At 44.7% G+C, this 27,524-nt stretch overlaps 1 protein-coding gene across 7 annotated transcripts in view; it reads right to left on the bottom strand.

The window, feature by feature from the left end:
- PLEKHA7 (pleckstrin homology domain containing A7) overlaps positions 1 to 27,524 on the bottom strand; it is a 233,303-nt gene that overhangs the window by 56,155 nt on the left and 149,624 nt on the right. For all 7 annotated transcript variants that reach the window (XM_030918966.1, XM_030918963.1, XM_030918968.1 and 4 more), the window contains 5 exons: positions 21,796 to 21,907; positions 20,886 to 20,990; positions 18,299 to 18,371; positions 17,213 to 17,313; positions 7,953 to 8,128 (listed from right to left, as the gene is read on the bottom strand). In XM_030918966.1, the coding sequence (XP_030774826.1) occupies positions 7,953 to 8,128; positions 17,213 to 17,313; positions 18,299 to 18,371; positions 20,886 to 20,990; positions 21,796 to 21,907 (567 nt within the window). The remainder of the gene's footprint in view (positions 1 to 7,952; positions 8,129 to 17,212; positions 17,314 to 18,298; positions 18,372 to 20,885; positions 20,991 to 21,795; positions 21,908 to 27,524) is intronic.

The following is a 27,524-nucleotide window of genomic DNA, read 5'->3' on the forward strand; positions in this document are numbered from 1 at the left end:
TCATTCATCTGGGCTAACCTGAGGATATGTTGGGGTTGCCCTGGTGCAGGTGAGAGGGCTGGTAAAGTGGGTAAGCAAAGCCCAGAGGGATCCTGGTTGTCTCATGAGAAGGACCTCTATCCTCCCACACCTCATCAGTCTATACTCCCCTTGCTCACTTTGGTTCAGCCATGCTCTATGCTCATTTGTACATGCCATCACCTCTGCTCAGAACACTCTTTCTCAAAGTTTTGTGTATCTGACTTTCTTGTATCAATCAGGCCCCATCTAGAATCCTTTCCTGACCACCCAAACAAAAGTGGCTACTCCCTTGCCCTAGTCCTACCCTAATTCATCACTCGGTCTTACTGTCTTCATGTATAGATCTTGATACAAATTGTCTTAATGATTTCTTGTTTTCCTGTTTATGGTTTGTCTTCCTGCCCCACCCCTCCAGAATGTAAGCAGCATGGCATCTTGCCTCTCTCTCCTTGAACACTACTGTATTCTTAGCATCTTTAACAGTGTTTGACCCACAGTATGCCATATATATATATATGTGTGTGTGTGTGTGTATATATATATATATATATATATATATCCCATATATATATATATATATCCCAGCACTTTGGGAGGACAAGGTGGGTGGATCATCTGAGCTCAGGAGTTATATATATATATAAACTTTTTTTTTTTTTTTTTGAGATGGAGTCTTGCTGTATCACCCAGGCTGGAGTGCAGTGGTGTGGTTTCAGCTCACTACAACCTCCTCCTCCCGGATTCAAGTGATTCTCCTGCCTCAGCCTCCTGAGTAGGTGGGATTACAGGCATGCGCCACCAAGCTAATTTTTGTGTTTTAGTAGAGACAGAGTTTTGCCATGTTGGCTGGTCTCAAACCCCTGACTTCAGGTGATCCGCCTGCCTAGGCCTCCCAAAGTGCTGGGATTACAGGCATGAGACACCACACCTGGCCACCCTTAATAAATATTTATAGAATAAAAGACTAAATGGATGAATGCATGATCATATGCACCAACTCAAGTTGCTGAAAGAAGTTCAGCATGCCACAGAGAATGGGAAATGGCAGGAGATGAACCAAAGGTGTCTGTAGGGACCAGGTCCATGTAGGGTTTCCAAAGACTAAGGAAATTGGACCTCATTCTAATGGTGACTCTACTGTAAGTTTCTTTAGTCCCAAGACAGGACTGCAGCTACTCCAGAGAACACAGAGGTTAGGAAATTGAGAAAAAAGATGAGTTCTGTTTCTGATATGCCCTCCTGCCTGAGTGGGTCACTTGTCAGTTTTGTGAGCTGCAAATAACCTCCTTACTTAGTGCTTTAGCTTGTTAGAGAGGAAAAAACATCCTTACACAAGATAGAAAAGGGAGTACTATGGGGGAAGTTGGTAAGACAGATTTCAAAAAGGTTGTAGAGAATTAAAAACCAGAGTCCACAGCATGGCCAGTGGAAGAATATGGATGTGGGGTAGAAGATGACTGGCAGGGGTAGAGAGTAGGCCCTGCCAGTAGTGCAGGGTGTCCCTCACAGCACGTGATGTGGGATCTCAAATATACTAGAATTCATGTCTATCATGGAGTTCTGAAGCCTGTGTAACAAACAAGAGAACAAAAAGTCAGAGGTGCAGGTTAGATGCGGTGGCTCACTCCTGTAATCCTAACACTTTGGGAGGCTGAGGTAGGTGGATCACTTGAGCCCAGGAGTTGCAGGCCAGCCTGGGCATCATGGTGAAACCCCATCTCTACAAAAATTACAAAAAATGAGCCAGGCACAGTGGCACATGCCTGTAGTCCTAGCTATTTGGGAGGCTGAGGTGGGAGGTTCACTTGAACCTGGGAGGCGGAGGTTGCAGTGAGCCAAGATCATGCCACTGCACTCCAGCCTGGTGACAGAGTGAGACTTTGTCTCAAATAAAAAAGTCAGAGTTGCAGTGAGGGCTCTTAGCTCTGCTCCTGGGCCAGAAGAATAGGAAGAGGCTGGGGGAAGTGGGAGCTGAAGACAGATAGGACTTAGGGATGGGGCTGTAGGGACCCTGAACTGTTGGACAACTCACACTGCTAGGAGATGAGTACATCCTGGCAGGGGAGAGAGTGTAGTTTGTTCATAGGAGACTCATCATTGAGATCTAGGAATTAATGATGAAACTGGAAGGGGGTAAAGAGAAAATGGCTGAAAATACTGTCAAAGCAAATCCTATGGAAGTTAATATAGCTGATAGGGAGCACCTATTATGTCTCAGGCACTGGACTAAGCAAGCACTTGATACATTTAATTTAATCCTTGTAGCAAGCCTATGAATTAAGAAAAATCAAGGTTTCAAAAGCATGCATAATTTGCACAAGATGACACTGGCAGAAAGTAATAGAGCAGGGATCTGAACCCAGGTCTATCCGATTTCAGAGACTAAGTGCTGGGAAGAGATTCTTAAGGCAAAAGAAATAGGTATAGTAGGAAGTGAGGGATAAATCAGCCAGCCTGGACATTGATTATTGATGCCCTCTTTACCATGTCCCAGTAAGCCATTTCTGCCCATGGTCCTCTGCCCACGGAGTCCTAACACTTCCTTGGGAACCCACACCACCTCGCTCTCAGTACTCACAACCTGGATACAGTTCCACCCCTGGTTCTCAGAAGTGAAGCATGTGTTTCAGGCCTCCGCTATCAGCATAATGTTGTCCCTGGCCATGGGAGATGGTTGGGGACATAAATGCAAACTAAACCTGCCTAATCAGTATGAATCTCAGAGCTTCTGGACCAGACACTGGCTCTTTCCTACTGGATTTTAACTTTGATGACATGAGTTTGGGACCACTGCAGCTATCTTGCCACCAGGCCCTAGATGTGCCAGGGACCTCCTCATGGAGCTCAAGACTGAATTCAACACACAGGTGGGAAGGGCCCAGACTCTGAGAATATGACTTTTAGTGATATTGTCTGAGCCTTGAACCCCATTGTTTCTAAAGCCAGATCTATCTTGAGCTTTTCAGTGACATGAACCGATAAATTCCCTCCTTTGGAAGGTAAATTTCTCTGTATTTTCTGTCATCTGCAATCAACAGTCCTAATACATACCACCACTAATAAAGGAAGCATCTGCCTGTATGAATAAAGAGAGAAGCCTCTGGGGGAGAATCAGAGAGGGAGCAAATGAAATGCTACTGTTGGGGCCACCCACTTACAGAGATGGAGCTTTTCCAAGGCCAAACACCAAACTGGAAGACAGGCAAGATTTAGTCTGCCTGATGAATAATTTTAACCAACCAAATGTCTGAATATCTTATTCTGGAAAAATAGAACATTTAGTAAGTCTGTATTTGCTTGGCTGACAATTTCAGCTCTCAGAAACTTATGGAGAAATGCTATTATGTCTTTATTGGAAAAACTTGTGTTTTTTATTTGGTTTTAGTTTCTTGGGCTTTGTTTTTGTTTTTGTTTTTTTTTTCTGTTTTTCATTTTGTTTTGTTTGAGATAAATCATGTACTTTTTTCCTATAAAGTTCAATCTCATTCTCAAATTCTCTCTTACCTAGCATCCTAGTCAGCCACAATGAATTGAACAAAGTTGGGACACAAGAAGAAACCCATTTTGCCATCTCTAGTGTAATAACACAGGGAACTCTTGGAGCTCAAATTATAAAAGGCCATTTACAAGAAATGGAAGGTGGGGCACAAATCCATAGTGGAATGGGTCCACATGAACAATGGCAGAAAAAGCAAAGTCTAGAAGGAGTTGTTTGTTTATTTAAAGTAAAACAAAACAGAAACAAAATTTCTATTTATTAAAATAAAGGAGGGTTTTAAAAAAACAGATGTAGGCGTCTCTGGTTAGGGAAGAAGACCCAGCATAAACAGAGAAGGCAGAATTCTCCAGCTTCTAGGTTTAATTCCACATCTTCATTAAGAAGAATGATCTTCACCAGGAAAAAGAGAACAAACCTGGTTAAGACAGCCTGAAAGTCCACGATGGGGAGGAAGAACAGGAAGCCCTGCTCTCCTGTAGTTGAGCTCCAGGCCCAGCTATCGGTGGTGCCCCAGTGACATAAGGGAATTTGGGCTTGAGAAACCTATTGGGTGATCTCTAAGGAATCAAAGGGAAGGGGGAAAAGGCCAGAATATTAGAAACTGGCAAACAGCATTCTGATTTTGAAAGAAGAGGAAAAACAAATTCCATAGCCTATCATCAACCTCTGCAAGAGGCTAAGCAGCACTGCTAACCTTGGCAGATTTCAGAGCACACAGGAAAGGAGGCAGCAAGAAAAGGCAAACAACTCAGTTGAAAAATGGGCAGAGGATAGGTACAGGAAATGCACTTAATAGGAAATACACTTGGCCATTGAGCTGGGCATGGTGGCTGGTGACTGTCATCTCAGCTGCTCAGGAGGCTGAGCTAGGAGGATTGCTTGAGGCAAGGAATTCAAGACCAGACAGGGAAACACAGTAAGCCTGTCTCTAAAAACTCTTGTAAAATTAGCCAGGCATTGGCCGAGCGCGGTGGCTCAAGCCTGTAATCCCAGCACTTTGGGAGGCCGAGACGGGTGGATCACGAGGTCAGGAGATCGAGACCATCCTGGCTAACACGGTGAAACCCCATCTCTACTAAAAAAAAAAAAAAAAAATACAAAAAACTAGCCGGGTGAGGTGGCGGGCACCTGTAGTCCCAGCTACTCGGGAGGCTGAGGCAGGAGAATGGTGTAAACCCGGAAGGCGGAGCTTGCAGTGAGCTGAGATCTGGCAATTGCACTCCAGTCCAGGCGACGGAGCGAGACTCGGTCTCAAAAAAAAAAATAAAAAATTAGCCAGGCATGATGTGGTGGCCCACACTGAGGTCCCAGCTACTAGCGAGGCTGACGTGAGTGGATTGCTTGAGCCCAGGAGTTCAAGGCTGCAGTGAGCTACGATCATACCACTGCACTCGAGCAGTGAGTGATAGAGTGAGACTCCGTGTCTTTAAAAAAAAAAAAAAAAAAAAAGTAGAAATACAAAAGATCTTCACCATCATAGAAATATACATTAAATTAAGATAATCAGATACTATTTATGTATCAGGCCAGTAAAATTAAAAGACATAATATCAACTATTGGCAAAGATATGGTGAAATGACACACTCACTAGTGGAATACACAGTTTTCTTTTGTTTTGTTCTGAGACAGAGTGTTGCTCTGTCGCCCAGGCTGGAGTGCGGTGGCCCGCAATCTCTGCTTACTGCAAGCTCCGCCTCCCGGGTTCATGCTATTCTCCTGCCTCAGCCTCCGAGTAGCTGGGACTACAGGTGCCCACCACCACACTCTGCTAATTTTTGGTATTTTCAGTAGAGACGGGGTTTCAGTGTGTTAGCCAGGATGGTCTCGATCTCCTGACCTCGTGATCCGCCCGCCTCGGCCTCCCAAAGTGCTGGAATTACAGGCATGAGCCGCCGCGCCCGGCCACACATTTTTCTTTAAAGGGCAATTTAATGGTATTGGTTAAAATTAAAAACGTGTTATACTTTTGCCCAGCAATCTGAAAGACTCACACATGCAGAGGCTTGTAGAAGGTTAATACAGAAATTTTAAATACAGGTTTTAAAACTACACTACAGTACATCTACACTGAAATACCATATGAGTAAAAATTAAAGGTGATTCATATATACTGATATTTAGTGATCTTTAAGACGTCATTATTCACGCTTTCAGAAAGCACAAGAGAAACTTACATATAAGTGCATATATGTATATAAATGCATAGAAAATAGTCTAAAAGCCAATTAACCTGATTATAGAGATTACCTTGGGAAGGTGATTTGGGATATCTTTGTCTTTAGTTTTTGCATTTTTATACTTAGAATGTTTTCATTCATTATATAGTTAACTATACAATATACATTAAAAAATTTGTATATACTTAACTATATGTATACATATATATACACACACGCATATATATATACATAGTCAGACTTCTCTGTATCCAGGGTTTCATATCCATGGATTCAACCAACCACAAATTAAAAATATTTACAAGGGAAAAAAAGGATGGTTGTGTCTGTAGTGAACACAGGCAGACTTATTTTCTTGTCATTATTTCCTAAACAATACAGTATAACAACTATTTACATAGCATTTACATTGTATTAGGTATTATATGTAATCTTGCAATCTAGAAATGATTTAAAGCATGTGCGGAGGTTATATGCAAATACACTATTTTGTATAAGGGACTCTGAGTATTCTGGTATCTGTGGGGCTTCCTAGCACCAGTCCTCCATGGATACCAAGGAATGACTATATACATATACTGTAAACATATATGTATATTAAAAGAATGAAGAATAAAGACCAGGAAACAGTGACTGTTGGGGACTAGCCTGTGCACTAGGAGTAAGATGTGTCAAATCTAGCCAGTTTCCTTCTCCTGGGGTGAGAAGGGAGATGCCAACCACACTGTGAGCTGAGCCCCACAGGCTCAGGCAGAGCCTTTCAGATCATTATTATGGAAACAACCGAAAAATGCAGGCTGGATGACAATGCTAGAAAGTAGAGTCAAAATTGACTGTTACTGATTCAGGGTCCATGTGGAAGCTCCTAGGGCAGTCTTTGGTCCTGTCCTGTTCAACATCTTCATTCATTCATTCGTCTAATCTCTCACTCACTCACTCACTCAACAGACATTTCAGAGCTTACTATGTGTCAGATGTTGTGCATTGAGATATAAAGACAGGCTGGGCATGGTGACTCACGTATGTAATCCGAGCACTTTGGAAGACCGAGGTGGGTGGATCACTTGAAGTCAGGAGTTCAAGACCAGCCTGGCCAACGTGATGAAACCCTGTCTCCACTAAATACAAAAAATTGGCTGGGCATGGTGGCAGGCACTTGTAATCCCAGCTACTCTGGAGGCTAAGGCAGGAGAATCGCTTTAACCCAGGAGGCAGAGGTTGCAGTGAGCCAAGATTGCGCCATTGCGCTCCAGCTTGGGCGACAAAAGCGAGACTCTGTCTCAAAACAAAACAAAACAAAACCAAGATATAAAGATGATCTCTGCTTTAAGCCTAGGATACTGAAAATTAGACAGAAGGGGGAAACAAAAACAGTGTGAAAAATGCTCAGACTGAAGTGCTATGGGAGCTTCAGAGGGAAGAGTCTGACCATACCCTGGCCTCCTGATGGAGGTCACTATTTATACCTCTATTTATATTTCATGAGGTCTGTATGCTGCATGAAAGAGACCATAAAGCTAGGAAATACCACGAATTCCGAAAACCACATATATGTGAGGTGGAAAGATTCACAAGCTAAACATACCAGTGCAATCCATTTTCAGTCACTAAGAAGTTCCACCCTTAGGTTGCAAGCGAATACACTTCAGTTTTGAGGCCTCACTGAAAGAACATTGTCAAAGAGCGAAGTGTCAGGATAGGAAGGAATGGGCCCAATGTGAGATGAAGGCCAGATAAAGGTATACCCAGACTTTTTCAGGGCCACTCTGATCTCTCTCTCTGAGCCCTTGACTTCATTCATATTCCTCTTGTTTTCTCTCAGGGAATCACCTACAGCCAACAGACTCAGGAATTTCAAGATCTCTGATTATATGTTTGGTTGAACTATTTCAGAGAGGGAGCAACTGGAAGATCACTCCCAGGTCAGGTCCCAGCAACATGGCAGTTAGTCTGTAGCAGATTTTCAGTTTGCAAGACCTTTCTTGACTGTCCTCTCCCCACCTGGTGCCCCAAAGTTGTCCCTTCATACATAAGAGAAGAAAAACCGAGAAGCACACACATGCCAGTATCCATGGCTGTGGATCCCAGGCAGTCATTTCACCCTTCCAGGCCTTAGTGTTTTTGTTTAACGAAGAAAGTTTATAAAGAGAGGGTAATGCTTAATACAAGTGAGCAAACGGAATCTCAGGCACCCAAGAGGGTCCTAATCCTAGTGTAGGAGGTGCTGTGGCAGGGACCCTCCATCAGGACTAACCTCTTCAGTGATGATCGAGACAGCACCTGTGCAGCCTGGTTCATGGCCCTGACCCAAGCGTTCATGTCCTCCTGGGTGTCAGCACTGAAGTAGTAGGTCCTCATGCCTGACTGCTCGGCCTGAGAGCCCGCAGTGGAGCTGTTATAGATGAGCGCTCGCATCCCCGTGTGCACAGCCTGTAGCATGAAGATAGAAATGCAGGTCAGAGGGAGGTTATCACACATTTCCTTTATAGGAGCAGAAGCAAGGAGGCACTATGGCTCTTCCAGACTAAAAGCCCAAGCACCACCCAACTTGTTTCCACTCCTAGAAAACGTCATAGGCTACATTTCTCTTTCTTAGTGTAGCCAGGCCCAGTGACAGCTGTCTGCTCCCCACAGTAAAAGCCCTGCAGCTGTAACTGTTTCCTATTTATCTTACTCCTGCTTTGGGGGTTGGGAGTATGCACAAAGTCAAGGCTTATTGTGAGAAACAGGCTTTTCAGAAAACCCTCATTTCATAGAGGTAGACTCTTGGGAATCCCTGTTTTGTTTTTGCTGAAGTCTGTGATTCCTGCTTTGGCTATAATCAGACAAGAATTGACTCAAAACTGGCTGCAACAGCAGGTGGCTTGATGTGGATGTTCACTGTGCTTCACTGCTTAGGCATGAAGTGTGATGTGTGCTCCTGAAAGAAGCTGCTGTTCTGTCTCTTGAAAAGAGGCACTACAGGATGTGAGGGCAATCTGGCTGCGACATCTGTCACCCCATTGATCACCAGGATTGATTTGGCTAATCCGGCTGGCTAAGCAGGTATCCCCTTCCTCCCTCACTGCTCCATATGCGTCCCTCCTGAAGCTGCACACTCAGTCGAAGAGGAAGACCATCCACGATAGAGGAGGACTGGTCTTCGGTCAAGGGTATTCAAGTAGCTGCAGTCCCCTGCTAGAACCTCCAAACAAGCTCTCAAAAGAGAGGCACTACAGAGGTGGACAGAGATGACCAACAGTTAACTAAATATTCTTGCAAACCTACTCTGTCCTTCTGCCTCAAGGTGCTTTCGCATGTATCCTTGCAAAAAAAAATTTTTTTTTTTCAAAAAAAGGTACTCAGAATGACCACTGAAAAATGACTGGGAAGATTTGCAAATCAGAGACAACACCAGTTTTTCCCCTTGTGCTCTGATAAACCAGAGAGCCATCTTTTAAGTTTGCAAGGAACAATCTCACCACATCTACATAAGAAGATAATGTGAAAAGAGGAAAATTTCCTGAGTACCTACTGTGTGTGTCCTAGGTACTTCCACAATTTAATATCATTGTAACTCTAACAGCCTTGAGAGGTAGAGACAGAATCTCCGTTTTACAGATGTAGCAAACGAACCTCTGAGATGTTAAGTAACTTTCCCAGATTTCCACACCTGGTAACAGATTCTTTACAGCACTTACCATTACCTGATGCTATTTATTTTACACACTTATTACCTGCTTATCATCTGTCTCCTTCCTCTATAAATATAAGCTATATTAGAGTGGAACTTTGCTATTTTGTTCACTACTATATCCCCTGGAACAGTGCCTGACACATAGTAGATGCTCAATAAACATTTGTTGAAAGAACTAAGCATTAGAACCCAGGTCTGACTCCAAGTCCAGGCTTCTCTGTATATTGCTCCCAGGTACTATCCAGAAGTGAGGGTGATTACACAGATAACTGGTTTGATACTCAATCCAGCATGAAAGGCAGACCCCATGCAAGGACCAGGCAGAGAAAACGAAATGAGAACCAATGAAAAACTGGACAATGACATGCTTCTGGAATCACTAATGGTCATAGATGAAAACCTCTCAAACGAACCTTCAGCATTTACTTCTCCTCCCTGCCCTCTTAAAATCCAGATCTAAAATGCATAGTAAATATGGGCCTGCTTCTGACATTTACATATCTGAGTCCATCCAGCTCAGTGCCAAGGGAGTCTAGGTAAACTTGGCCTACAGCCAAGGACCCCTATAGTGGCTGAAGCAAACCTGATATCCTTCCTTTGCATGTATAAGGTATCATTCACTATCACAGGAAGGATTCCTTCTATTTTAAGCAAGGTAGAAATGTGCCAATAAGAACAGAATAAGGCAGGGCGCAGTGGCTCACACCTGTAATCCTAGCACTTTGGGAAGCCAAGGCAGGTAGATTACCTGAAGTCAGGAGTTCAAGACCAGCCTGGGCAACATGTTGAAACCTCGTCTCTACTAAAAATGAAAAAAAAATAGCTGGGCATGGTGGCGCATGCCTGTAATTTCACCTACTTGGGGGGCTGAGGCATGAAAATTGCTTGGACCCAGGAGGTGGAGGTTGCAGTGAGTTGAGACTGAACCATTGCACTCCAGCCTGGGGGACAGAGTGAGACTCTGTCTCAAAGGAAAAAAAAAAGAACAGAATAAGAAGGAACCTGTGCATGTCTTACTGAAAATCAGCAGAAATTCTTGGAAAATATCCCTTGGATAATGATCCCACAAGATCTCGGACACACTCTCCCAGCCTTTTGTGCCCAGCTATAGAGGATTCTGGGACAGGTGCCTATCCCACTACACACAAGCACGGGGAACCCTCTAAGGTACAATAAAGACAGTAGATCCCTGCTGTACAAAAATTCACGGAGCCAGCCTTGTCCAGGAAATCAACATGGGACATGCCTCAAACATGCAGACATGGGTTTGCATGTCTATTTGCAAATAAGCCTTGAGAGTTACATCCACCATTATGAAGGAGTTACACATGATCGCAAATATAACCCTGGTCACTAATTAAATGAGCAGGTGCTGTGCCCAGCTGCTGTTGACTCTGAAGAACAGATTCCAACTGCATTCTGCCTGTGTGAGGGCATATTCGATGGATTAACTGTGAAGGCAAGAAGTACAGGGAGTTTCCTTTTCATCTGGCCAAGTGACCCCAGTCCAAAGTGTCCTGAGCCTAGGACCCAGATGATGTGAATCTTCTCACTCCTGCCCTAGTGTCAACTCAGGGATGGTACCGTTTTCTCTGCTCTTTGCTTTCCAGTTAACATAATCCTATGAAGCAACTTTGCATAACTGAATAGAAAACAAGCTATGCCTAAAGGAAATCAGGATGTGAGTGAAGAATTTACTTCAAAGACATGACACCCATAGAATATGGTTGCTCTCCTGGCTCTTGGACCTCAGTTCTAGACACAGCACTGGTGAAGGAGCCAGAATCCTCATGGTTCAAGCCCCCAACATCAGCCTTTAGAATAGAGAAACCTCAGTGGAAAATACAGGAGCACCCAGGGCCCATCAACTGGCTGGCTCATTCTGGAACTTGTTCAACAATAATGAATCATTTATTGAGTATTTACTATGTGAAAGGCACCCTACCAAAGTTAGAGGGACAGAATTAAACAAGGTCATGATAGTTTATAGCCACATAGAAGAGAAATACTATGGACAAGTAACTACAGCTGTAGTAGTGTCATCAAGGTCAGGATGCTGTCAGGAAGATAACAGGGGAGCCCAGCTTGATCCCTGAGGAACTGACATTGCAGCTGCCTTCTACATAGCAGGTAGCCATTTAAGTAATAGCAGGGAGGAGCTAGGTAGCACCCCATGAAGGACACGTGCACTCAGTGTGTTCATCTTCAACGATGAGGCCAGCATGACTGGCACAGAGGAATGGAGGGGAAAACCGCACGAAGGGAGGCTGCCGAAGTCAGCAGGGCCAGACCACCAGGGCCTTGCAGATCATGTAGGGTTTTGTCTTCATGAAAGAGCAATGAGAAACTATTAAAGGGTGTTTTGTTTTGTTTTGCTTTGTTTTGAAACAAGGTCTTGCTCTGTTGCCCAGGCTGGAGTGCAGTGGCACTATCTTGGCTCACTGCAACCTTCACTCCCCTGGTTCAAGCAATCCTCCCACCCCAGGCTCCTGAGTATCCTGGACTACAGGAGCACACCACCGTGCCCGACTAATTTTTGTATTTTTTGTAGAGATGGGGTTTTGCCATGTTGCCCAGGCTGGTCTCAAACTCCTGGGCTCAAGTGATCCACCCACCTTGACTTCCCAAAGTGCTGAGCCACTGCACCCAGCCTTATTAAAGGGTTTAAACTGGGGAATGATGTGATCCGATTTTGTTTGGAAAGACCACTCTGGCTGCAATACAGAGAAGAGGTGCGAATCAGCAGAAACAGGTGAGGGGGGATGGGTCAGGAGGCTACTACAGGAGCACAGGTGAGAGATGGTGGTGGAGGCAGAGAAGGGGAGGAGCAGACAGGGTCTGGAGAGAACTTGCAGGTAATATCTGCAGGCCTTGGTAATGGACTGGATATGGAAGGAGAGGGAACACCAGGTATAAAGGATAAGAATCTCGAGTTTACAACTTGCAGAGGCAGTGGTGACCACTTATTGAGATTAAGAAAAGGGGCCGGGTGCAGTGGCTCGTGCCTGTAATCCTAGCACTTTTGGAGGCCGAGGCAGGTGGATCACATGAGCTCAGGACCAGCCTGGCCAACATGGTGAAACCCAGTCTCTACCAAAAATACAAAAATTAGCCTGGCATGGTAGTGGGCACTTGTAGCCCCAGCTACTCAAGAGGCTGAGGCAGGAGAATCTTTTGAACCTGGGAGGCAGAGGTTGCAGTGAGTGGAGATCACACTACTACACTCCAGCCTGGGTGACGGAGCGAGACTCCGTTGAGGGGAGGGGAGGGGAGGGGAGGGGAGGGGAGAGGAGAGGAGAGGAGAGGAGAGAAGAGAAGAGAAACTTCTCATGTCCAACCTTTAGGCTGACTACAAGCAGTACAGTGAACAGGGTAAGAACTTGGGCTCTTGGAATCAGCCTGAGGTCCAAGGTGGACTCTGCCTCTTGCCCACTGGGTAACCCTGGGTAAATTACTCAACTTCCTCATGCTTTTATTTCCTCATATTTAAAATGGGACTATGGGTAAAAGTAGCATTTACCTTATAAGGCCACGTGAAGATGAAATGAGACATACACTGCTTAGAGCACAGCCTGGCATTTGTAAGGCTCAAAAGATGTCAGCTGATGTTACTGAAGGAGCAGTCACTTGAGCAACCTAGGGAGGTTGGCTGAAACAGCATTCTGGAAACTTTAAGACTCTTTTTCCTCCCTCCCCATCACAAATTTATAGGGAACTAAATACAAAACACAAGTAAGCCTGACCCCACCATATCTTGGAAAGTATAAGCACTGTCATTGGCCACAATTCCAATTATACATGAATGCTCCCTGTGGTCTCTGTCTACAGAATGGGACTAGCAGAACTAGCTGATGAACCAGTTTTCCCGGTGAAAGGTCTGAGTGGGTGAGTCAACCATTTACAGTGCAGTGAGACAGAGCTGTGGAAGTAGAGAAGAAGGATATTTAACCTGTCCAGAGGGCTCAGAGAAGGCTTCCCAGACAAGGTGACCTTGAGCAGAGAACTGAAGGACAAGTAAGAGGTGGGAAAGGGCATTCCAGGCTATGGCTGAAGTTTAAGTAAAGGCCTATAGGCAAGAAAGGTCCTGGGGCCTTAGGCAATTGTATATGGCTAGAGGAAAGACATAAGATAGGAGTGGCTAAAAATGTGGCTGGAGATATAAGCTGGGGCCTCATGAATCACAATTGGCTTAACCAGCTGGGCACAGTGACTCACGCCTGTAATCTCAGCACTCTGGGAGGCCGAGGCGGGTGGATCACCTGAGGTCAGGAGTTCGAGACCAGTCTGGCCAACATGGTGAAACCCCATCTCTACTAAAAATACCAAAAAAAAAAAAAAAAAAAAAAAAAATTAGCTGGGCACAGTGGCAGGTGCCTGTAATCCCAGCTACTCAGAAGGCTAAGGCAGGAGAATTGCCTGAACCTGGGAGGCGGAGGTTACAGTGAGCCAAGATTATACCATTGTACTCCAGCCTGGGTGACAAGAGCAAAACTGTCTCAAAAAAAAAAAAAAAAAAAAAAAGATTGGCTTTATCCTGAAAGCAATGGGGAACCACTGAAGGGCTTACAGTGGGAATACAACTGGAACAAGGGTGCAACTTAGGAAGAGCATAGAGGATGAACTGTAGGCTGCAGAGGAGTTCCAAGGCTGAATCAGTGACAGCTAATGCTTACAGAGCACTTACTATACACTAGGTCCTGCTCCATAGTGTGCTCCCCAGGGGAGGGATGGTGGTGGCCCAGACAGAATAGTGGCAGCAGAAGTGGAGAGGAGGAGATGAATTTGATAGATATACAAAAAACAAAATTGAGAGAGAAAAAAGGCAGCTCTTTCTTGGTGTCTTCTCATCCTATAATAATACACATGCTGATGCAAACTTGAGAATATAAGCCCTAAAAAAGCAAGGATTTTGTCCTATTCATTGCTGTATCCCTAGCATTTATTATACTACCCAATAGACAATCAGAACGTGCAACAGAAGTTTATAAAATAGAACTACATAAGTGAAAAGCCACGCCTCTTGGCATGTCTTCAGAATCTAGAGCAGGGACCTTAACATTTTTTATGGCATGGACACTTTCAACAGTTTGATAAATACTATGAACCTTTTCCAGACTGTTAAGCATACAAAATAAATCTATTATATTGAAATATAGTTCTTAAAATATTTTTTAAATGTGTGGTCTAGTGACGCAGGTGTTTGTTTACTAATGTACTGCATAATAGATCTGGTGGCAGATGTAATAATTATTGTGATTTTAAAATGGTGATGAGCATAAATGATATTTCAAGATACCTGCAACAGCTGTAATGTGTTATGAAGATATCTATAGTTTCTATTGGTGACCAAGTCACAGGTACTGCTGATACACATTGTGACCTGCTTTCTTAATTGAAAGAAATGTTACCTTTCAGTTAAAGGTTAAAAAGTAGGCCAGGTACAGTGGATACTCTGAACTATCTCCGACAAGGTACCCTAGCACCAGTCTGAGAACTTCAGCTCTATATACAGAGAAGGACCAACATCAAAGGCAGGTATCAAGACCAGGCACAAAACACTGTGTATTCCTTGGTATGCCCAAGAATATGGACCCTGAGCGGCATGCCCCCAGGGCCTACCCTCTGGCCCCTAAAAGAAGGATGCTGCAACCCAAATGAAAAGATAACTCTTTCAGACTCACGAAATCATTGCCCTTTCTGGAGAACCATCTAAACACCACCAGATCTGTCTGTAGTAGCTTTTCTCTGCTCTCAGATCCTGAGGACCTCAAAGACCTCTACCAAACGCATGATGCCTTCTGTCTCCCAGACAAAAGATTTAGGGAACACTCTCAGTAAAGTCTTTCTAAGATAAATGTTGAGAAAAGAAATCTAAGACAGATTAAAGATGTTTGCCTAGAATCTACTTTCACACCTCCAATGAAGTGTTAAGATAAAATATATATATATAGTTATGATATGTTACTTTAAGGATATGCCAAATGTTGTTCCCAAAACATCATATGCAACATCACTATCCCAATTGTTTGCCCAACTGGGCAGTGCTCAACTCTAGAAAAGAGAGTTTTCTAAGGAAGATTTTTCAGGCTGTAAAGGATGAATCTGAAAGCCACTGAACAAAATGTTTTCAGAGCCAGGAATAAGTTTCTAAAATGATACAATAAATGTCAATTCAAACCACCTTCTACCTCCTGCGATGTCTGTGCAGCAAGTGACCAAGATAAGACATGGAAGAAAAGCTAGGAAGAAGAGAAAATAATACAAAGTGGGAGCCCTATAAGAAAACTGAAAGAGAATAGAATTCAGGGCCAAGTCTGCCTCTGTCATCTTCCAGCTTTGTGACTTTGGGCAAGTTTCTTAAGCTCTCGTATCCTTCCCTCACCATGAGCATTAAATGAGGTCACATGTATAAAAGTACTTCCCAAATCATGTTTTAAAGATATAAAGCAACAGTATTCCACACATGAACGTGACACAGAGCAGTATCCCAGGATCACCAATCCTAGCAATTCTGGAGTGACACTCAGTAGCGTCACTCGAGGGAAAGAGAAGAACAACTCAAACCTATTGATGAGTAAAGCCACAGCATCAGCTCAGTTCTGTGCCTCCTTAGGAAGGAAAGGTAGAAGGAAGATGAGACTGACTTTTCAACCACCAGCACCACCATGGCTCCAGATCAAGGTGTTGATGGAGACTCTGACTGTGCAAGCCCCTCACAGATGAAGGACCAGCCGCAGACCAACACTTTCCTTTAACCCTTCCAGAGAATGGCAGGCATCTTACCTTGAACTTTCCCATGATCCTTTATCTACAGCTGGAAAGTATGACTTCTATTCAATCTGTTTTACTACCTACTGTCTAGTATTCATCTTGTGCCCCCAACATGGAAATGGCCAAGCAACAAGTATAGTGGGAGCAGGAGCCCCTACTCCAGCTTGAAGTGTATGACACTGCCTCATATCTTAAGCAGCCAAGAGAGAGCTGTGCCCTGTGGCGACTGGCACCAAGGGCTACTTGCTTCAGTGCTCTCTAGGATGTCCACTCTGCCTAGGACACCAACTGCCAGTAAAGTGGATCTTCAATCCACCCCACCCTTACCTTCCCTGGGGGACCCAAGATCTTAACACCTGCAGTGAAGGAAATCCATGGAGGCCACCAACAGAGAAGACCTCAGGACTCCCTACATTTGAGCCCAAACACACCTTCCAAGAGCCTCCACACCTGACAGGTGCTACAGGGCGAAACTGCCGTTAATTATCATGGCCTCACTCAGCCCAAATGGTACAGACACAGAACAAGTAGGAAAGGGGTTTTACTGGTAAAGGGATCTGCCTGGAAATCTTCTATGATACAGAAGATAAACCAAATTTCATTCTAACTGCTTTTCAACCAGATAAACAAAGTGGACAAAGCTGACAGCCTCTTCAACACGCAGGCCTCTAACCTTCAATGTGAGTTTTCATAATATAATGGATATAAACCCATTATGAGGGGTCACCAGTTGCACGAAATGGCTGGATGGTAGGCTGGCTGAGTACAGTGATAAGACAGCTCAAGAAGTGCTTCGATAGGTAACCACAAGACTGGCAGTGACAGGAAGGAGTGGTCTGAATACTTGAACATGGCTTGGCGACTCCAAAGCTTAGAGTCAAATGACAGTACTGGTCATATGATATTATTCTTGTTTAAATAACTTACAACTTTGTTAACCTGAATCTGACACTCTCTAGCTTCTTAGCTTCTTTCCCCTCCTGACAAAAGCAACTGCTTTTATGAAAGCATTTCGAAAACACAGTTTCTTTAGACAGAATGGCTGCATTAGGGTGTAGGGGCAGTACCTTAAAGGAGTATTTGCGGCTTATGCGATCCTCAGGGGCCACAGGTGAGATCACGTAGCTGGGCAAGGGGATGCTCCCAAGGACCGCTTCTTCTCGGCTGTCTTTGAATGGAAAAACGCATCAGAACAACCTTCTGGGCAGCTTCCCTGGGCTCATCCATCCCACTGCTTCCAGAACTTCAGCCAAGTTGTTTCCTCCCCTTGTAATGTCCATCCTCCCCTGACCCACACACAGGCAAAGCTCTCCGCATTCTTTTTTTTTTTTTTTTTGAGATGGAGTCTCACTCTTGTTGCCCAAGCTGGAGTGCAAGGGCACGATCTCAGTTCACTGCAACCTCTGCCTCCTGGGTTCAAGCGATTCTCTTGCCTCAGCCTCCCAAGTAGCTGGGATTACAGGCGCCCCCCACCACGCCCGTCTAATTTTTATATTTTTAGTGGAGACAGGGTTTCACCATGTTGGCCAGGCTGGTCTCCAAGGCCTGACCTCAGGTGATCCATCTGCTTGGCCTCCCAAAGTGCTGGGATTACAGGCATGAGCCATAGTACCCGGCCAGCTCTACCCATTCTTAAAAGCGTATCTCCTCTCTCTCTTCTAAGAAGCCTCCTCAGATTCTCCCATGATGGAATTCACTTCTCAGTCCCCTGAACTGCTTTGAAAGCACCAATAGCAGTCTAGCCTTATCTTAAAAGTAAGCTCTTTCTCCACATTTTGAGACTTCCCTCTTAACAACACATAGTCCCTAACTTTATGTTCTGGGGCTCCATAGAAGCTCAGATGGCCAATTCAATTCACCAGTTGCCCATCCAACGTCCAATAAATCCAGATGACAGGTTACAAAATACAATCAATGATCCACACTTCTCATTTCTCCAGAGTACCTCAAAGACAGACCTATGTCCCAAATGGGACAGAAACGGAAATGACTCTGAATCTTGAGACCCTTAGTAGCAGGCAAACTGGATTCTATTTACTTTAACCCAACAGATTGAACTTCCTGTGTCAGGACTGGTAAAACTGAAGTCATCAACCATCCACATATGTAAAACTGAACACTTTGGCAGGGTAATAAGCTACTTGTTAGCTCACCTTTATAGTAAAATAAGCAGTAATCAGCAAGCACAAACCACCTCCTTTTCCATAGCCTCATCCCAGAACTGTCCTGCAAAGCAAAGAAAACTAGTCAGGGTCATATCTGGGCATACTGTTGTCCCTTTCCAAGAATGCACACCCTGATTCCAGAACCAAATATTTGTCCATATTCACTCTTTCTTTTAATAAATAAAAACCATTTTATTGAATAACCATTCTTTGTATAGGACATTAGAACTTAGATTAAATGATGGTTTATCCGAAGGAAGCAGGGTTTTTATTTTTGTCTCCTAGAAACAAATTAATGTATAATATTATAAGCCACTTTCTTCTAGAAAGTAAATTAAGAAAGGAATCGGTTCTTAACAAAAAGGTTTTTTGTTTGTTTATTATTTAGGTGGCTACGCTATAAAATACCTTCATTTATGCTGACTGGAAAACTGAATTTACATTGAACTATTAAAAAGAGTTTAAGTTACCTAATGAATTAAGTGAGGCAAAGTTCTCATTAGACTATGCTCAGTTCTGTGCCATATAGGATGTATTCTGCTGTTGTGTTTTCCTTCCGTTCAATATAAAAGGATTTGGATTCTCTTTGCTATCAAATTGTCTCATAAGAAAAATCTGTCTCTACTCATCTGAAATGTAAATGTTTGTATTTATCAATAATGTTTTAAATTATTGTGAATATTTTTTAAAAACATGGCAAAGGCAGAAAAACAGAATGTTTTAGGGTGAGTGTTCTCTCAAACCTAGGAAAACCTCAGAGCATCTTTTAGTTTTAGAGATGGCTGTTCACATCTGTAATCCCAGTGTTTTGAGAGGCTAAGGCAGGAAGATCACCTGAGGCTAGGAATTCGAGACCAGCCTGGGCAACATAGTGATAACCCATCTGTACAAAAATTTTTTTTTAATTAAAAAAATAGAGATGGCTGTTAAATTGTCTTCCTTCTGCAGAAGTTTTTGACAAGCTTGAAAAAACCTAACAATTTCTAAACTGAAATACAACATGAGGATTGTTCCTCCTCTACTTACTAAAATGCTAAAAGCAAATTTAACTTGATGATTTCAACTGTTTATCAGTTTTACCTTCTGCAAATCAAGAGATGATTTCTAAGGTCTTGGCACATGATATTTGCTTTGTCTGGAGACCTCTTATCTATGCTTCCATGCCTGGTTCAAATATCACTTCCTCCCGGAAGCCTTTCTGGACAACCCCCAGTATAGATACTCTCTGTTGTGTGTCCACAGCACACAGATCCCTTTGGTTACAGCACAGCCAAAGGGCCTGGGCTAGGTGTTGGGAATTATTTACAAATACTTCCGTCTCTCTCCATATGTCAAAGGAGCATCCTTTGTTTAATGGGGACAGGGATGCAAACAGAAGAAGTCAGAGGGTTAAATGACTCAAGTGAGAAAAAGACACGGGCAAATGTAAGAAAAGAGGCAGGACAGGACTGTGAGGGGCAAGTGGGAGCAAGAGAGGGTGGTACCAGGAGTGTCCAACAGAAGAGGCAGGGAGCTGTTGCAGCTGCCATAGAGCCAGAGTTGCAGAGGAAGATTTTAAGGGGACTTTTGGGATTTCTCCTGTGTGCTATGCAATGTAATGCCCTCCTCTGTCTTCCCACAAAGCTTCACCAAAACTTACATTGCAGCTCTGACATTTTTGGATGTTATGCTAGGTGAGAGACAGGGCTGGGTGACAATGTGACAAGTGAGAGATATGCTATCTGCTTCTCCTGGTAGCTGATGAGTTCCTCAAGGGCAGGAACCACGTTTCTCTTGATACTTGCTCTTAGCAGCTTAGGACATGGCAGGCACTTTGCAGAATAGATGAATGAATGACCGGCAAGGAGAGAAGAAGAGCAAAAGAGACAGGGTCTCTAGCTCTGGGAACTCACAACCCAGCCATGAACAGAGGACCCTAGGCAGGTCAACTGGCAGTAGGGATTCCAATGAAGAATGACCTCAGCCCACAGAGCCGACAGGACTTCCTTACTGAATGCATGTGGGGGAAGGAGGATCTGGTGATAGTGCTGAGGTTTCCAACCTGAGTTCCTGGGAGAATGGTGGTAACATTACTAAGATCTGGAGAAAGCAGTCCTGGGGAAATGGTAGGCCAGGGTGGCGAGGAGATAATGAGCTGAGTTTGGCTGAATTGGAATTTGAGATGCTAGGTGGATATGTATGCTAGACAAGGGGGAGAGGAAAAGATGAAAATTTTCAGCCAAGTAATAACAAAGAATCTTTGACATCAGGAAGGCCAGGGCAAGTAGAGGACTGGCAGGAAGGCTGGATTCAGGCTGACCACCCACACTGCGGCCTGGGCCCCAGGGCAGCCAATAGCACCAGGGGCCAAAGTGGTCAAGTGGCTTTTGGGAGAGAAGCTGTAACCATTGAGCAGACAGTTCACTCATAAGAACAAACAGCAAACAATGCAGTGCAGCAGGTAGAATCCAGCTGCCTCAGACAAACTCAGTAACAGAAAGCTTATGTGCCCGTCCCTAGCTTCCTGGGGCCTGGGAAAGGAGAGAACTCAGTCAGAGCCATTTCCTCCACAATTCTCACTCCTCGGCATCCTCACCTGCTTGTGCAGCCAGCCCCTCACCACCACGGGAACATTGGGGTTCCTCCGAATGGCCTGGTCTCTCTTCCCAAAGCTGTGGACTTTATTGCTGGACTTTATGATCTACAAAAAAGCAGACTGAATTTTAGCAGCAGGGAATTTAAGGTGACATAAAAAAGCACTTGTATGTTAGGAGGACCGTCGGCTCTCTCTGCCTCACTCTAAACGGCAGCACCCTTTGATCAAATGAACAGCCAGGAGACAGGGAATGGGCGTGCACATGGCCACAGCATTCTAATTAAAAGGCAAGCCCAAGACCTGGCAAACCTCCCAGCTGGGTCACAGAAAAAAAAAATTAAAAGGAATTTTTCAATCAACTTTCAGCAGCAGCTGTTGGCTATAATATGTTCCGTGGTTTTCTGAAGCAAAGCTAATTTTTGGTCACAGCTTTTTGCCAATTTCCAGATATTTACCCTTCCTATCTGGGTTCATCCCTTGGCACTCTCCTCCTCTCCTCAATGCTGGTTCTTTTCCCTGATCCTTAGTGTTTCTACACCTGGAGCACAAAACTTCTGAGTCCTTCCCAAGGCCACCCTTTCTCAGGGCCTCATGTCACCAAATCTCTCCAGGCTCTCTTTAACACACAGCTACATGTAAACAGAAATGTGGCCCTCCCAACCACACGAGGAAAGTGAAGAACATGCTCAAGGACCTAGACACCGGTGCTGGATCTGTCAGCAATCACCTGTTTTGTTGCCCAAGGGACATACCCCTCTTGGCCTCAATTTCCTAATCTGTCATTTGGGGAGAACACTCCTATGGGTCTCTCTCACAAAACTATAGTGAAGATCAAATGGACTTCTGGTTACAAAGGGGCTTGGCAAAATATAAAAGAGGGGAAGGAAGGAACAAGTGGCCAGGAGCTCACCTTGGGTCCAGGCTTGGCCTCCAGGGTGGAGGCGGTCCCAGCCGTGGATGTTTCACTGACCATGCTGGACGGTCTTTGGTTTTTCTCGTGCTTCGACATATGTGGATTCAGCCTGTGGAGAGACAGGGGATTCCAGTGAGTAAGAGCTGAGCTGCAGAGTAGGAAGTACAGTAAGATCAGCTTCAGGTAGGAATTGTTGCTAGGCCTTAGAACAACCCAGCCCTGATTGTTTGGAGGCTGCCTGACTCCAGACTGCAGCCAGAGGGCTGCGATGTCCAGCCTGCCCGTATGTTTCAGGGAATCAAGAGGATGACAGACAGGCACATCTCCACAGCCTGACACCCCAATAAAGGAGGACGGACTGTCATCCCTGCTGTTGTCTGGAAGTCCCCACACTCACTCTCTTAAGCAGGTGTCTGTGACAACTGCCCCATCTGATGGGCATGCACAGATGTGCCACTCTTCTCAGCACGCAAGAGCAATCCATGCCGTCACACACACCTCCATTTCCCTGGCTCCCAAAAGAAGCTGTTTATAATTAGTAACAAGAAATCACTTGGCGCACACAACCACACCCCCAGATACACACAGAGAATCCCTTACATAAATGCCAGTGGGGCTTGTCTCCCAAAATAGACTACTCAACAAAGAGTCCTATTCTGGGAACACTCCATTTGCCCCAAAATAGAGCTATCAGAGATATTAACCCATTGTGCTATGCCTGGAGAGCAGGAAGAAATGAAATAAGCCTTGGGCCCCCAGTAAGAATCTCTGGGGCTTCCCCATTAGCATCCCAGACACATGGAACTTCTCACCAAGAAGCTGCCCTGGGATGGCCAACTTTCTGGGAGCATCTTAGTGTGACACTCAAGAGCCACTGAAGAGTCCTCCTCACCTGCCTCCGCAGATCCCCAGCATTTGCCAGTCTTTCAAGGCAGTGGTGACAAATCCCTCTTCACAAATCCAGTACCTATTCCTGGACAGCTGGATGCCTGATGCGAAGACCCTGCTAAGTCCAGGATCAGCAAGCCTTCCTCAAAGTGGAAGTCTCCACGTTCTGTCCACTGCTCCGATAGGCAACAGAATCCAGGTCATTGGAGACCAGGCAGACCACAGAAAACCGAGGCTCTTTGCCTGAAGAGTGTAAAAATCTGCTTTGGAGGCCTGGGCAAGGATTCTGAGGAGATGGAGCTAGAGGATCCAGGCAGGACGCAACTGACAAAGCAGCATTCAGAAAGTCCTTCACACGAACACTTTTAGAGCAATGCAATGAGGGAACATCCTAGTTTCCACCATGGAAATACACTGTTTTCTTCGAAGACCCTGCTGCTCAAAAGATAAGTGATCCTTTCTGTGCCCTGAGACAGAGCCCAATATCTTACACCACAAGGGAAGTTCTCTGCAGAAGTAGCCGTGACTACTGCACTTCCCAAGCAATGCCAGCAGCAGGACCACTGTAGCAGGCACCAGCTTCCCAAAGGGCTGGGCCCTGTGGGATGCTTGGCAGCTGGAGACGCAAGTCCTACCAGGCAGAAAGAGCACTGGCTCCTTATCAGTTCAGACACTCACTCCAGATTCCACGCCCCCGGCCTCCAACCCAGCCAGACTTTTGTTGCTGCTCCCCACTCAGAGGGAGAATGTCACCACATTTGCTGTTGGCAGAGGCTGTATGCAGCAAGATAACTGCTGATCAGGGGCAGGAAGAGGGCCCAAAAGGCTGCCTTGTCCACCCCCTTTCTCCAGACAGAACTATGTCCAAAACATCCCGGAACCTGGTCTTGCCTGACTCTTCAGATTTCTGGAGGGTCAGACAAGGAAAAAGAGCTCTCAGGCTGCTTCAGTTATGGCAGCTGTATCTCTAAGCTAAAATTCAGGATACAAGATCCAACGATAAAAAAGATTTCTTTGAAAAAAAAAATTTTTTTTTTTTTGAGATGGAGTTTGCTCTGTTGCCTAGGCTGGAGCGCAGTGGCATGATCTCGGCTCACTGTAACTTCCGCGTCCTGGGTTCAAGTGATTTTCCTCCCTCAGCCTCCCAAGTAGCTAGTATTACAGGCACTTGCCACCAAGCCCAGCTAATTTTTGTATTTTTAGTAGAGACAGGGTTTCACCATGTTGGCCAGGCTGGTCTCAAACTCCTAACCTCAGGTGATTCACCTGTCTTGGCCTCCCAAAGTGCCGGGATTACAGGTGTGAGCCACAGCACCTGGCGTGTTTGGGATTTTATCAAATGTAATTTGTTCCCACTTAAGACATTATAGGCTTATTACAGAATATTTGAGAACTATAAGAAAAAACTGAGAGAAAAACATCACCCATAGTCCAGCTACTGAAAGGAAAACCATTTGTAACACTTGGTATAGTTACATCCATCCTTTTTATATGCCTGGGTTTTCTGCAGGGGAAGGGGGTGGGGAGAAAAAGGGTGGTTTTTTGTTTACATATAATCAAAATTATATATGTGACTTTACATCTTCATTTTTAAAACTTATTGTAATGTAAATACTTTCTCCATTAGTTTAAGCCAGTTTAATGTCATTTCAAATAACTGCATCATATTCCATCAACTAGATGTGCCATTCCACCTCTGTAGGACAAAGAAAAGACCATCTGGATTTGTGACTGGTCAGGAAATCCAGGACAAATAGCTACTTTTGCCATTTTTACACCTTACAATCTTTAACAATTTTTTTTTTTTTTTAAGACGGAGTTTCGCTCTTGTTGAGCAGGCTGGAGTGCAACGGTGCAATCTTGGCTCACTGCAACCCCTGCCTACCAGGTTCAAGTGATTCTCCTGCCTCAGCCTACCAAGTAGCTGGGATTACAGGCACGCGCCACCACACCTGGCTAATTTTGTACTTTTAGTAGAGAGGGGGTTTCACCACATTGGTCAGGCTGGTCTCTAACTCCTGACCTCAAGTGATCCACCTGCCTCAGCCTCCCAAAGTGCTGGGATTAGGGGTGTGAGCCACCACAGCCAGCCTAAAAAAATTTTTTTAAACCATCTCACCAGTGCAGTATAAAGAACCGTATAATCTTGATATTTAACTTGACACGCCCCAAACCCGCATATTCTAACCCCACGTCTCCTCCCCACCCTAGCTTCTGGGATGCTAGCTGGCTGGGGAGCTACTCCCAGCCAGTAATATGGAAAGAAAGATGACTTCCCTGCAGCCTTGGGTAAGTGAGGAAACAGAGTACAACTCCCGCCTAGGGAGCCAGGTATAAACAGATTTTGGCTAGAGAATGACTGCTTATGGCCCCAACACTGGACATCAGTGAGGGGCAGTGATGGGTAAGGAGTGGGGAAACAGGAAAACACACATGAAGACAGCTCGACTCCTCATGGTCTATACCGCTCAGCCACACCCATAGAAAGCTTATTAGGAGACATGACTAAAGTTCAAACTACATATGCCCCAGGGAAGGGGCTGTGTTGTCTACAAACAGGGAGGATGTCTTTACCAAGGCCCCCATGAGCAGGGACAGCTCCCAACTCAAGGCATAGACTCAGTTCATACTTGGCATCCCTGACCTGGCTCTTTGAAAGGACAAGGCACACACAGCTACCCACTTGTCCAAGTAACAAGGTCAGCCTTCAGAGGATGTTTCTTTGAAGCTCTCAGTGTAGAACATGATCTCTCAGGTTTTCTAAGGATGACTATGACTTTTGGAAATAACTAAAAGTTATCTGGAATTATAACTAGTTAAAAATATGGTGGTCATGCTTGGGGATACCATTTGGTATCCAAAAGCAGGGATATGAAAAAAGTCTCAAAAACAATTTTCTCACTTGGCTGAAAACCTGGCTCTGATGGAAACTACTAGTGGTGGTTTACCGCAATGGGTAATGAGCAATGGGATATCAACAGTGCATGTGTATAGCCTCCCGAAGAGACAACACTGAAAGGAACATCCCTCACTTGGATGTGGGCATTCTGATACATTTGCTTCAGCCAGTTACATCCCACAGGCATGTTTCCCATTAAGAGCCTGGTGGGCAGACAATGATTTGTCCTCAACTCCTCAGAATGAGTGTACTCGGCTGATGAGCCCCACCTAAGAACAGAGTCTCATCTAAAAACCGTCTCCTCTTCCCAGAGAAGAGCCTGTGCCCCTGAGCTGAGCAACCTTGAAAGGCATTCAGTTCCCAGCAGCGTGCCCTCAGGCACAGAGTCACGGAGACCCCTGGGAGAGGAGACCTAAAAACCTGCACATGCAGACTGCTGCTGTCCTCAAATAAAACCTATTAACTTAAAAGCCTGTTTGCCAGGTTTCTGTGTTATCGGAAATCCCAAAGTACAATGGGATGATTTGAACAAAGACTTCCCTCTCCCTAGTTTGGGCTACATGAATGCTGATTATTTTGCTGGAGGGATGTGGGCTGAAGATGAAAACAGTGAGCTAGAGTTTGAATCCAACCTCCTCCCATCTGAAATGAACAAAAGAACTTAGGACTACACAAAATGAGTCTGGAGAAACCCAGTTGGAAAGTGACTTGATTTTCCTCTGAACTTTGTCAAGGATGTGTGCAGTGAGCCTGAGCAGGAAGACACTTTCTCTGTCCCTATCTATAAAAGGAGTGCTTCTGCTTCCTGCATATTTGGGACTAAACGCATATGACACTGACAGATGCAGTAAGAGAGGTTACAGATACAGAAGCTTTTTTTTTTCTCTTGGGTCTGAAATTAGGTGGGTTTTGTCAATAGGATTTGGTTAATGGGAGCCTCTCAATGAACAGTGTGAGCTGAAGCAGAATGAAGGAATCAGAGCAAGATGTCTATGATGCTGCAATAAGTGGTAACCAAGACAATGATCCCCACCTCTTCAGGACAGGTACACAGAGTCAAGCAAGCAGAGGGATTAGGCTGTACTTGTTGAGCACCTACTGCATGCTTGCCAGGCACTTGGCCTGCATTATCTCACTTAACCCTGCCAAGTCAGTTTTAGTATCTCTATTTATAGAGGAGGAAACTAAGGCTCATAGAGACAAATAACTTATTCGAGATAGAAATTGGACTCCAAAACCTGGGCTTTGCCACAGAAAGACCCTATGGCAAGTCCCAAGGTCTGAGAGAAGTAGGCTTTTGCTCCTTTCGGCCCTAAGACCAACCCCCAGGGTCAAGGAAATCTTGTGGTGGTAGAAACAGCCAAGAGCCCAGAATAACTGGATCTCAGCCCAGTCCTGCAGCTTACTGACTCCTCCACAAGTCACATCAGTTCTCTGGACCTTGGTTTCCAGTTTTGCAAAATAAGTGGAAACCACCTCTCATCTCACAAAGTAGTTGTGTGGATTGAAATGACACTGAAAGCCATAAAGCACCCATGATATACAAAGCATTATTTGAAACTGTTACCAGCAAAGACCCCATAATTTAAATCCCAGCTACACTTTATTTCCAAGGCATATGTCTCCAGAACGCTCAAGGTGCCAAACCATTAACTTCTAAACAACAGTCATTTCCTATAAACATCCCAATAGCATTTTATAAATTAAAAAAAAATTGTTTAAAGCACAGTAATTCTGTGGCTGGAGGATTAGGTTCCCATTCTTTCCCCAGGAAAACAGTAATGTCAAGAATCATCAAGGGCTAAGAGCAGTGGCTCCATGCCTATAAACCTAGCACTTCGGGAGGCTGAGGCGGGAGGATCACCTGAGGCCAGGAGTTCAAGACCAGAATGGTCTTGAGAATGGTCTCTATTAAAATTAAAAAAAAAAAAAAAAAATC

The sequence above is a fragment of the Rhinopithecus roxellana genome, chromosome 15, assembly GCF_007565055.1.
Source record: "Rhinopithecus roxellana isolate Shanxi Qingling chromosome 15, ASM756505v1, whole genome shotgun sequence".
Lineage (NCBI taxonomy): Eukaryota > Metazoa > Chordata > Mammalia > Primates > Cercopithecidae > Rhinopithecus > Rhinopithecus roxellana.